A 12,071-nucleotide genomic window follows, 5' to 3' on the forward strand; every position below is an offset into this window, starting at 1 on the left:
TAAAACATTAAATCGAATATCAAAAAAAAAAAAAAGGGCAGACATTTAAACCATTCTTAATATTAAATCGTTTCCGTTTTTAAAAGACTTGTCACGCATTTAACTATTCGAAAAATAAAGTGTTTAGAGTTTTGGTTGTAATTTTTTTTGCTCCCCGAGAAGCTTTTTACTGTTAGTTTTGGGCGAAGTTCCAATGTGTCATTCCTTCCCCTGTACATTACCGAGTCTGGCAGGCTGATTCCCCCTTTAGACTAATGGTTGTCTGAGACAGAGTAAACGATAGCCCAGACAATCCTCCACTCTCTCTCGCTCTCCCTCTGCCTCACTCTGTCTGCAACTCGCCCAGCTGTAACCTCCGCCAGCCAGCCACAGCATTCCATCCATTAGAGGCCACCAGTTACCTAACCGCAAAAAAACATTGAGTCCACTTCCAACCCAACTCGCCCGACTTGTCCTCACTGTTCAGCATCTCGGCTGACATGAGTCCAAATACCTGCCAATAAAACGGTGATCTAATAAATCTCCTGCCCTCTTGTTCTCCTCAGATGACCAACAATGCGGTCCTCCTCTTCCCCGACCACGTGACCCGCTCTGTCCAATGGGCGGACGCGGTGGTGCTGGTCTATTCGGTGGCGGATCGCGCCAGCTTCGACCTGATCTCCGGCCTCCACCAACAGGTGGTGCAGGCGGGCGGCGCCCAGCCACACGGCCCCCCGCCTCCCATCATCCTCCTGGCCAACAAGTCTGACCTGGTGCACCTGCGCCAGGTGGACCCCGAGCAGGGCCCCCTGCTGGCGGCCGCCTTGGGCTGCAGCTTCTACGAGCTGTCTGCCAGCGAGGACTACAGCCAGGTGCACGGCGCCTTCCACCGGCTCTGCGGCGGGCTGGCCAAGCGGCCCGCCCCCGCCCCCGCCCTGGCCGTGGTGACCTCCAACTCGGAGAAGAGGCGCTCGGCACTCATCCCGCGGCCAAAGTCGCCCAACATGCAGGACCTGAAGCGGCGCTTCAAGCAGGCGCTGTCGGCCAAGGTGCGCACGGCTACCTCTGTGTGAGCTGTGGGAAGGGGGAGTGGAGAGAACCACCGAAGAACAGATTGAACAGAACCGAACAGAGGAGTTGAGTTGAAGGTCCTCTCGCTTCACGTCGAGGCTTCTGGGATGCGTCGAGTACCAGACTACTCGGACAGTGCCAGAGACTGTCGCGACCTCTAGTTTGGGCCAATCATCGGGGGTGCAGAATTGTGTAACGGTTTGACCCGATTGGTGGAGGGGGTTGAAAGGTTGAGATCCCCGTTCAGCCACGAAGACCAAGGAGAAGGACAAGCCTGAGATCGATATCTGCAGACGGGACACACGGTGACTCCAGAACTATAGCTCAAGCCTTCATCAACAGCCAGGCTGCTGCTGCTGCTGCCCTGGCAACAGGCCCGGTGAAGGACATGCTGGGTATTTTTTCCCCTGAAGGCCATTGTGGTTTCTTCAGTATTTATCCAAGCTGTGACAGAGTTAAACAAGAGCCTAGTAAGGGCTGGCTCTAGACTGTTTGAACTTTATCGTTATGCTGAGCAGAGTGGATGTACTCTGCCTCACACAAACAGAAAGAAGCATTATGTTGTTTTTCTTGAATTTGTTTTATCATGCGCTTTAGGAGTTCAGTCACTTATTTATTGTATTTTATTTTTCTCCTGTTTTGATAAAATAAAATTGTTACGTTTGATAAAAGTCTCTGGTTTTCACCAACAATTTTTTTTGAGTATCATTACCAGCCTGAGAAATTGCTGTTGATTCACCATTTACGAAACTGCCATTTCCAAGAGAGACGGCAGTAAAAAATTTGCAGTCAAAGATAAAACGTAGATCTGCAACAACCAGCATGATGACTCAGCCGACGTGTGAAGTGTTTGTGGGTGTGTGTGAGAAAAGCTGTTGCATCAACGCAAAGGGAAACCTTGGGGATGGCTTAGCACTATGGAGGTAGGTCGGCAACAAATAAAGGTTGGCACTATGGAGCTGGCTTAGGCCTAAAGAGATAGGCTAACACTATGGGTTGCATTAGTGGGAGCTAGCCCTAACACTATCTAGATCGATAAGCATAAAGAAAAGGAATATAAACGGATTCGACCAATACCAGCTCATTTCTCCTACACACCAGTTAATCTTTATAAAATCGACAAACGCCTCCCTAACACTTGCCCATCTATTGATAACATTAATCCTTATTCCCCCTCACACTCAGTGATCACTAGCACACCTTATCAACCAAAATCACATCCTAAACACTGGGCCGCCTATCCCATACATCAATATCCCCCTTTGACCGCCCAACCATTACCCTATATTAATCATTAAACCACGGCCCACCACTCAGAACCAGACTGTATGGGAGACTGATGGCTACCTCTTATAAAGCCTACAGGTGAGTAATAACTCATGAGGGAATTTCATTAGTTAATGCATGTTCTTGCCGCATTCACACGAACACAAACATACACAGTTAATTGATTTGTGATAGTGGTTTTACATCAGAATGCTGCATGGGATTTTTTGCTGGCGATACTCCAAAATAAATACAATTACTGTATCCTAGGCTAATCTAAACTTTGTTTTGCCCAATCTGGCATTTTCCAATATGACAAATAATTGCACGATTAATGCATTGGCCAAAGAAATATTACTCGGTACTGACTTGACTGTTTGTGTGAAGTGGTATCTAATTAAGTTATTTTTCAGGTGTAGTGTAGTTTTTGCATAGGCTGTTATTTTTCACAAGGTGAACATTCTGGAATACATCTCGAATACAAAACTTGCTTGTTTTGTTATTGTGTTGGGGGAACAGTTTGTGAAATACACCAGAGACCCGTGTTTAGTTAAAACATACAGAACAGGACATCCAAGCAGCGTGTTGCCGTCCGACCCTATTCCTTTCTCTATTATTCACTCTCTACCTCCCTCTATGCCAACCTCTGTTCCTCTCTCTCTCTACTGCTCGCTAGCTTCCCCCCTCTCTCTCTCTCAATCAATCTACCGCCAACTCTCTTCCTCTTTCTCTACCTCTTTTGTCCCTCTCTCTTTTATCCTCTATTTGTCTTTCTAGCTCTCTCTCTACTTATCTTCCTCTCTCTCTATTTCTGCCTCCCTCTACCACTCTCTTTGTATAGTATTCCGTGACAGGAGACAATGAACACAAGTCCCAACCGTTTGCTGGTTGTGTGAGGCCGAAGAAGAGTGTTTATTAAGTGTCGGCATTCACAGTGCAGTGTGTTTGTGGGGCTGCATGTGTGAATGTTTGTTTGTGTGTATGTCAGTGTGTGTGTGTCACGTGTGAGAGTGTGTGAGTAGGGGGAGATGTGTCAGTGTACCTGGGTGTGTATGGAGTGTGTCTGTGTGGTATAAACGTGTAAAGTGCATGGGTGAGTGTGTGTGTGTGGGTGTGTGTGTGTGTGGGGGGGGGGGGGGGTTGTAACTGGTTGGATACTGGGTGAACTTATTGTGACCAATGTCGCATCTTCATGTGACTGTGTGTGTGTGTGGTGTTTCGTTTGTTTTCGCTAAATCTCAGATTTATTGCCACACCTGCCTCTCCACACGGCCTCGCTGCTAGATTCTAACCAGCAATTAACTAGCTGCTAACTAGCACACATGCAGAGATGCATCATTAGCACAATTAACAATCCTACATGAACTAATCCCAGCATACTTGCTAACACAAAGCGTAATAGCCAGGTGTGGTACTCTGTAGTATTCTGCATTTAACAGTGAACAAACAAAACAAGTGAATATCCTACCCTGGTACACACACAGTCAAACACAAAAACAACGGCAATCACACAAATATATGAGTCCATTTTTAAATGTATTTATTTATATCTTCAAAACATGAATATTGATTTGCTTTACAGGTTGGGTTTGGATTAAAAATAGAAACGGAATAGAAGGTGACGAAGACGTAGGAATGCTGGATCGGGGCCTGGCGATCCGTCCCACGCAGCGCTGCGTCCAGGCGAGGCGTGCAGGCGCGGCGGGGCGTGCACGTGTCCCTGTGAGAGGGGGGCCACGTGCGGCACTCAGACGCCGATGTCGGGGGCCAGCCTTTGGGTGGTGAGGAGGAGCTCCGCTACGTCTGTGGGTCGCAGGAGTCTGGTGGATACCACGAGAACCTGGAGAACCCACAGCACATAACATAACATGACCATAACATAACCACAGATCACATGACCATAACATAACCACACAGCAAAATCAATATGTAACCACAGGCCACAACCCGAACCCGGAGCACACACAACTCATAGCATTAACAACGACTACAGATCACATCACCAGAGAGGGATGATTTTAGTAATTTTAAAATGATTTAATTTATCTTCAGTGTTTATTGGCCAATCGGATTTGTCTTGAGACGATTGCGATTCAGCCTACGCATAGCATGCACGCAAACTCACAGCCAGACACAAGAACTCCTTCTAATTCTAGAGCAACTTTTCCTTTAACGACATAGAGAAGAAAGATTAGAAAGAAAAGAAAAGTGAACCATATTTTTTACATACTTCCATATTGTTTTGTAATGCAAGCTGCATTGATTATTGCATTGTTCATAGAAAGTCATATTTGTGACAAAAGCTTTTTCTCTAATAAAATATTAGATAAGTTAATTCATCTGTTGACGTCTTTAATGATCATCACAAAAGTAGGAAGTGATTAGCAAACTCTGAGTAGAAAACTCAGATGAAGAAAAAAAATCGTTGCATCGAGAGATTCCCACCCCTTATTATCTTATCTTCCAAGGCCAGTGTACAACAAAGCCAGCCTTGCAGCACACAGACACAATCATGAGGAGAACTGGCCGTCTGGCCTGTACACCAGACGACAGAGACCCCAAGCAGAGCCGCTGGACAACCAAACAGAACAGAGAAACATAACTCAAGGTGACCACTGTTCCATTGAAATGTCCCCACAACGTGACATTCACCAGTCGGACCCCACAAGACGCAAAGCAATGAGCCTAGCATACGCACGTGTCTGTTTGTGTGTGTGTGTGTGTTTGTGTAGGAAATAACACATGCCTCCCCTCTCCTCTGCTCTTTTTCAGATTACAGATGGCCTTCTTTGATCCTGTCTTACATTCTCTGCCTCCCTCCCCCCTCGGCTTTTGTAACCACACATTCAAAGAACACACACACACACACACACACACACACACACACACACACACACACACACACACACACACACACACACACACACACACACACACACACACACACACACACACACACACACACACACACACAGCACGACCTGCCTCGCCCCCGCCTTGCCCCTGTCTCTTCTCATGCTCACCCCACATGCCTGCGACACGGAACAACTAGCTGACATGTGACCGTTCACCGCATGTGCCGCCGTCCAACGCACCCGCAGACGCTCAGGGAGACACGCTCCACCGGCACATGCAGGAGCATCCCCCGCCTTGGGGGGGGGGCATGCTGGGGGCTAGGCCCCGGTGCTGGGTTGCCACGGCAGCGCAGCCGGGTGTTGCCGGTGGATATAGGTCAGGTGGCTTTCTGTGAAGGTGAGGCTAGGCTAACCGACCGCTAGGCTAACAGACGTAGGAGGCTGACACATGCAAGTCGACACGCAGCCTAGAGCACGGGGTATAGCAGGCTGGCTAACACGTGGAGGCTAACCACGCAGACTATTATGCAGGCTAACACGTGAAGGCGCACACAGAATAAAACACCAGGCTAACACACACACTCACACACGAGGCTAACCCCACGCTCCCCACGCTCAACGTGTTGGGCGCTGATCTAACCTGGCTTCCTGGTTTGTGGGCGGCGGCCACATCTCGGACCAGCCTGAGTTCTGATGGGGTGACACCGCCCACCAGGAAGAGGAGGAGCAGCGGGTGGTCGCTGGGGTGAGGCCGGGTCACCTGGAACACAGACACACAGGTCACTAAGACAAGGAAGGGGGCTCAGTACAGGTAGGTACAGGTACAGGTAGATACAGGGAGACACGGGTAAGTAGGCACTGGTAGGTACTGGTAGATACAGGTACAGGTAGATACAGGTAGAGGTAGAGGTAGATACAGGTAGGTAGGCACAGGTAGATACAGGTAGGTAGGAATAGGAAGACTGCAGAAATTGGAGTTCCAAACCCAGAACTTTTTGGCTTGCCTGTGCTTAAAACAACAAAAAAGGGATGAAATGTGAGTCCTTCAACACACACACACACACACACACACACACACACACACACACACACACACACACACACACACACACACACACACACACACACACACACACACACACACAGCATACAAACAATCGTTGCCATAGAGATTTTTCCCATATGAGCCAGGTGTCTGTGATCCCCAGGTATTAATTCCAATCCCTTCTAACACAATGCAGCGCATCCACAATCACCCAGGACGAAGGCAACAACAAAAATTCAGGTTTTATACATTCTTGTTATTTCAGGATGGATGGCTGGAAAGAATTCTCTGCAGCACACAGCACACATGACAGACACACAGACACACACACACATACACACACACACACAGAGGATGAATTAACGCCTTGTGTGTATCTTCGGCCGCATCCTATTGGCCAGCAGGGGTGTGTGTCTGTGGGGAGGCGGTGCTGTGGTGGGGAGAGGGGGGAGAGGATTGATTTCTCTGGAGTGCGAATGCTAAGCAAGCAATCGGTGTGGGGCCGTGGGGGGGGGGGTGGGGATGGGGGGGGGGGGGGGCGAGAGTGTGTGTGTGTGTGAGAGTGGGATGGAGGTGTAACAGACACAGGGTGGTAGAACATGTGAGCCTCAGGGGGTTGCATGTGCATCACAGCCGGGACTCAACATGTGCTGCTGGATCAATGCTACTCACACAAATACACACACACACACACACACACACACACACACACACACACACACACACACACACACACACACACACATACATAGACGCACACGCACCACACACACATTAACAGACACACAAAAGAGAAAGTCAAGACAAGTCAATTGTAATTGTATGGCCCTTAACCACAGTTAGAGTCTCTTTACTTGCCATATACTGTATTTAAGACAACCCCCAGACCCTATGAAGGAAGCAACCTGGAGAAGGAACGTGAGGAACGTGAGGAACTTGAGAAGAGTGGGGGATTCCTCCTTCCACACACACACACACACACACACACACACACACACACACACACACACACACACACACACACACACACACACACACACACACACACACACACGTTAGCATAGAGCTGTGACTTGCTCTGTGTGTATCTTAATGTCTGTATTTGCTGTCTAGCAGGTGGACATCTCCCAACACGTTCTCAAAGGAAAGGTCAGCTTCTGAGCGGAGCTTCGGAGTGTATGGGTGTAGCTGTGTGTGAGTGTGTGCATGTGTGTGCATGTGCGTGGCGCACGTGAAGGCACAGAGCAGTGCAGGTGCAGCAGCAGGGTGTGAGACGTGACGTCGGACACTTCTCTGGTGCTTATTTCCCATGATGCACCAGGGCCAAGGACAGTAAAGTAGAGTTATATGGCGTTGGGATTGTTAACTATAGGTTAGGTTGAGGGGTGTTTCGGTAAGGGTTTGGCGTGGTAGGGGTCAGGGTAGTGTTCCCATTACGTGGTTCATGTTGGATGTGAGAACATTGGCCGTACGGAAAGCCAACTGCAGACCTGAAAGGGTCAGTTATAAAAATGCATTGTTTGCCTCTGGGCTGCAATTACTGCACGCGCACACACGCACACGCACACGCACACACACACACACACACACACACACACATTCTCTCTCACACACAGACACAGAGATACACACATGAGTACACAGACAAAAGCACACACACACAGATGTATAAATGCTAACGGATACAAACTGCTAATGCACACGTTTACAAAAACGCTCACACACACCCCAGCAGAACGCTGACCAAGCCCTGGTGAGGAATGCTTTGAGTTAGTCCAGCGTGCAGATGCCAGACTTTTATGGCGCAGAGAGTGTGTGTGTTGCGGTGGTTATGTATATATATCTTTATGGGATGTGTGCTGCTGCGTGCAGGGTGTACCCAGGCCTCAGGGACAGATTTACAGCCTGGGCCGGTCCGTCTCCGTGGTGACTGGAGGAGACGCAGGTCGCCGTGGTTACGCAGACAGAGCAAGGCCACCGTGGTCCCTCTAACCAGCACCAGATGTCCGAGGGCATGGTTTAACTAGCTCAGCCAGTCCACGAGTAAGAAATATACTTTATATAAATACACCTCTAAATAGTAGCCTTTAATAATAACAAAGTCTACCTGTCAGTTCATCTGTGTGTGTGGCCGCCTTTCTGTCCCACTTTAATGAACATGTTGAAGTTGATGTTGGCATGTGTGTGTTTGTGTGCATGTGGCTGTGTACATCAGTGTTTGTGTGTGTGTCAGCCAGAGGTTGTGTGTGTTGTGTGTGTGTGCTTCTGAGGGTATACATCAGTGTATGTGTGTGTGTGTGTGTGTGTGTGTATGTGTGTGTGTGTGTGTGTGTGTGGCTGTGTGTGTGTGTGTGTGTGTGGCTGTGTGTGTGTGTGTGTGTATGCGTGTGTGTGTGTGTGTGATACCTTCATAAACATGCTGAAGCCGGTCTTCAGTAGGTCAGTGAGTCCTCCAGACATGTGCTCCAGGTCGGGACAGTCCCGGTGGTCAGGGTGGAAGACCTCTTGTAGCACCTGCTCCAGGAAGGGCTGGTAGGACGCCTGCACACAACCACACACACAAAATAAAACACACAGGTCAGATATAAATACCGGGGTTAAGGTCACTAGGAGAAGGCTCATGAGGAGAAATGATGATTCAGAGAAACACTTAACAGGATAAAAGGTGGTTTTAAAAATAACAATATGGAGATGCTTGAAGGGGTTTGTGTGTGTGTTTGTGTTTAAAGAGTGTGTCAGGTTTTAATTAGGCTTTGTCAGTATAATCAGCACATTACCATGTGTGTTGGTTTGTGTGTGTGTGGGTGCGTGTTTGTGTAAGTATGTGTGTGAGTATGTGTTTATAGAGTGTGTTCAGGCATAACTAAACCTTCATCAGTATAATCAGCACATTAGTGTGTGCATGTGTGTTTATGTATGTGTGTGTGTTTATGTTTGTGTGTTCATATAAAGGTGTGTGTCTGTGTGTGTGTGTGCATATGCATGCGTGTGTGTCTGTGTGTTTATGTTTGTCAGTGTGGTCTGTGTGGTCAGTGCAGGTCTGTGTGTGTGTGTGCATATGCATTTGTGCGTGTGTGTGTCTGTGTGTTTATGTTTGTCAGTGTGGTCAGTGTGGTCAGTGCAGGTCTGTGTGTGTGTGTGCATATGCATTTGTGTGTGTGTGCGTGTGTGTGTGTGTTTGTGTGTGGGAAGATGCATGAGAAGGAGGTTGGTCACTGTGCTCTTCTATGACATAGAAGAGCCTTCTGGCTTTAACAAACATGGTTTTATCAGTGTCAAACAGCTGGTGACCTTACTGTGAACAATATCTCAAATAGTTCAACATCATATTCGACAAAATCAAGATCAACAAAACATTTGACATGTATACAAATATAGAAGAGTAAGTGGTATTACATTGAACCTCCTGAAGGTTAACATTGTGGATATTTTTTTTTATGTGAGAATGTTTACTTAAACAAAATAGATGGATGGCATTTTGGTAGGAAAGTTCCCCTGAAACAGCTATATTCATCCTGTCTGATTTACTAGGAATTGCTTCATTCCTAGGAATCCAGTCACACACACACACACACACACACACACACACACACACACACACACACACACACACACACACACACACACACACACACACACACACACACACACACGGTTTTATCAGTGTAAAACATTGAACCTCCTGAAGGGTAACAGATACATTGTGGATCTTATTATTTTTTTATGTGAGAATGTTTACCTGAAGGGGACATATTATGAAAACAACACTTTTCCTTTTGGGGTATCTGGTGCCCCCACAAGAATACAAACTTTAAAAGAAGTCTGTACATGAGTTTTTGAGTGAGATATGCATTTCTGAAAGTACCCCGCCTACAGTTATCAAACATGCAAGTCAGTTTTGGCGCCCCCTCCTACGTAGGAAGGGGGCACATTTGAATATTACCTCCCACTTCCCCACCCCCCTCCAATCAGAACATAGCTAAGATTTTGTGGACAAACGAACGGATGGGTGGAGATGTTCGCGCATTTCAGAAGCAGGGATAATGGAGGAGAAATGGATTGTACTCCCGGAGCTGAGCTGCCGGACTGCCGCGGAGCTCCCACCGTCGGAGCTGCCTGACTGCCGCTGAAGCTCTGGCGGCAGTCAGGCAGCTCCGACCGGGGAGCTTCGGCGGCAGTCCGGCAGCTCAGCTCCGGGTGTGCAATCCATTTCTGCTCCATGTCTCGGTTCAATATGGACTTCAGAAAGTCAAGGCCAAAGTTCCTTCCCCCATTCTTCTCAATCATGGCCGAGATAACCCCCTCTACGAGTCTTTACTTGTTGTGGAAGTACCAGAGATGTAAGACGCAGTCTTGATGATTCATTATATCATCCGAGGCGGACATAGCTTTTGGCCGTGATATTAGATATAATATTATATAAATACCCATATATAATATATTATATTATAGAGCTCCAGGAGTCCGCAAACAGCAACAATCCCTTCTCCTCCATGCTGTGGTTCACTCTGACAGCTCATTGGTCAATAGGCAGCAGCTCATTTGCATTAAAGGTACAGACACCAGAAACAGCGCATTAGGCAAGGTTTTTTTATTCCCAGCAAACCGCTTAAAAAAACATTTTTTCTGAAACTCCTATACTATGTTTACTTGTTGGGAAAACACCATAATATGTCTCCTTTAAACAAAATAGATGACGGCAATATCGTAGGAAAGTTCCCCTGAAACAGCTATATTCATCCTGCCTGATTTACTAGGAATTGCTTAATTTCTAAGAATCCAGTCACAATCACACACACACACACACACACACACACACACACACACACACACACACACACACACACACACACACACACACACACACACACACACACACACACACACACACACACACACACACACACACACACATCCAACAGGGGGACCAGTAAACACTTTCAATGATTCACACACACACAAAAAACTAATCGGAGACACGAACATCCAGGTGCAACACTTAAACACTCATCCACGCCTGGACAGACACCCACACACAAACATACACACACACAGACACACACAAAGTCTTGCCAACCCCCCCCCCCCCCACAAAAATACAATTATTCACAAATAAACACACACACACACACACACACACACAAACATCCATATATATACATAAAAACACAGACACACAAACAGACACATATAAACATACCCACACAAACACTACACTCCTACTCTCTCTATTTTGATCACAGAGGTTTAACCTGGTGATGAACAGCAGGATTAAACAGCATCAACACTCTCCCACGCCACCAAACATGGCCCCCAAACCCCCCCGCCCCCCCTCCCCGCCACCTCCTCATTGTTATTCATCAACAATTTGCTCTCTTTTGTTTATTTAAAGTGCCGCTAAAGTACAGTACATCCTATCTTATCTGTCATTACAACAACACAAGTGTCTTTGAAATCCCACGGAAGAAACACTGACAGTAAAAAGGATTGCGTGTGTAATACTCTGAAGTGTGACTTTCTTTTATACTACTGTGTATTGATATTCTATTAAGGTCTTTATTTATCATGAAAACATCAATTATTTTCTCTTTCGCTCTCTCTCTCTATGTTTCTGTGTCTCCCTCTCTCTCTTAATTAAATCACATTAAATTAAATTCAATGGGGCAATTAATGCCATGGGAAACATATGTTGCCGTTGCCAAAGCAACGGCATTAAATTAAATTAAAACAAAGATAAACAAGTGTTAAGAAATGTATAGAGCTGTGAATCATTTCAATCGAATCATTTAAAAAATATATAAATAAGCAAATATTAAAGTACAAACAGAATTGTTTCGGTTTTTGCGCTTGAAAAA

General features: G+C 46.7%; 2 protein-coding genes across 2 annotated transcripts in view; one reads left to right on the forward strand and one right to left on the reverse strand.

The window, feature by feature from the left end:
- Positions 1-1,742, forward strand: part of rasl11b (RAS-like, family 11, member B) — a 2,647-nt gene extending 905 nt beyond the window's left edge. Inside the window, exon 4 of the mRNA XM_060067632.1 lies at positions 546-1,742. Within this exon, the coding sequence (XP_059923615.1) occupies positions 546-1,052 (507 nt within the window). The 3' untranslated portion in view covers positions 1,053-1,742. The remainder of the gene's footprint in view (positions 1-545) is intronic.
- A 2,091-nt stretch (positions 1,743-3,833) lies between these two features.
- scfd2 (sec1 family domain containing 2) overlaps positions 3,834-12,071 on the reverse strand; it is a 91,738-nt gene continuing 83,500 nt past the window's right edge. The window contains exons 7-9 of the mRNA XM_060067630.1: positions 8,623-8,757; positions 5,812-5,931; positions 3,834-4,156 (exon numbers count right to left, since the gene is read on the reverse strand). Of these exons, the coding sequence (XP_059923613.1) occupies positions 4,064-4,156; positions 5,812-5,931; positions 8,623-8,757 (348 nt within the window). The 3' untranslated portion in view covers positions 3,834-4,063. The remainder of the gene's footprint in view (positions 4,157-5,811; positions 5,932-8,622; positions 8,758-12,071) is intronic.

The sequence above is a fragment of the Gadus macrocephalus genome, chromosome 12 (genome assembly GCF_031168955.1).
Source record: "Gadus macrocephalus chromosome 12, ASM3116895v1".
NCBI classification, from domain to species: Eukaryota; Metazoa; Chordata; class Actinopteri; order Gadiformes; family Gadidae; genus Gadus; species Gadus macrocephalus.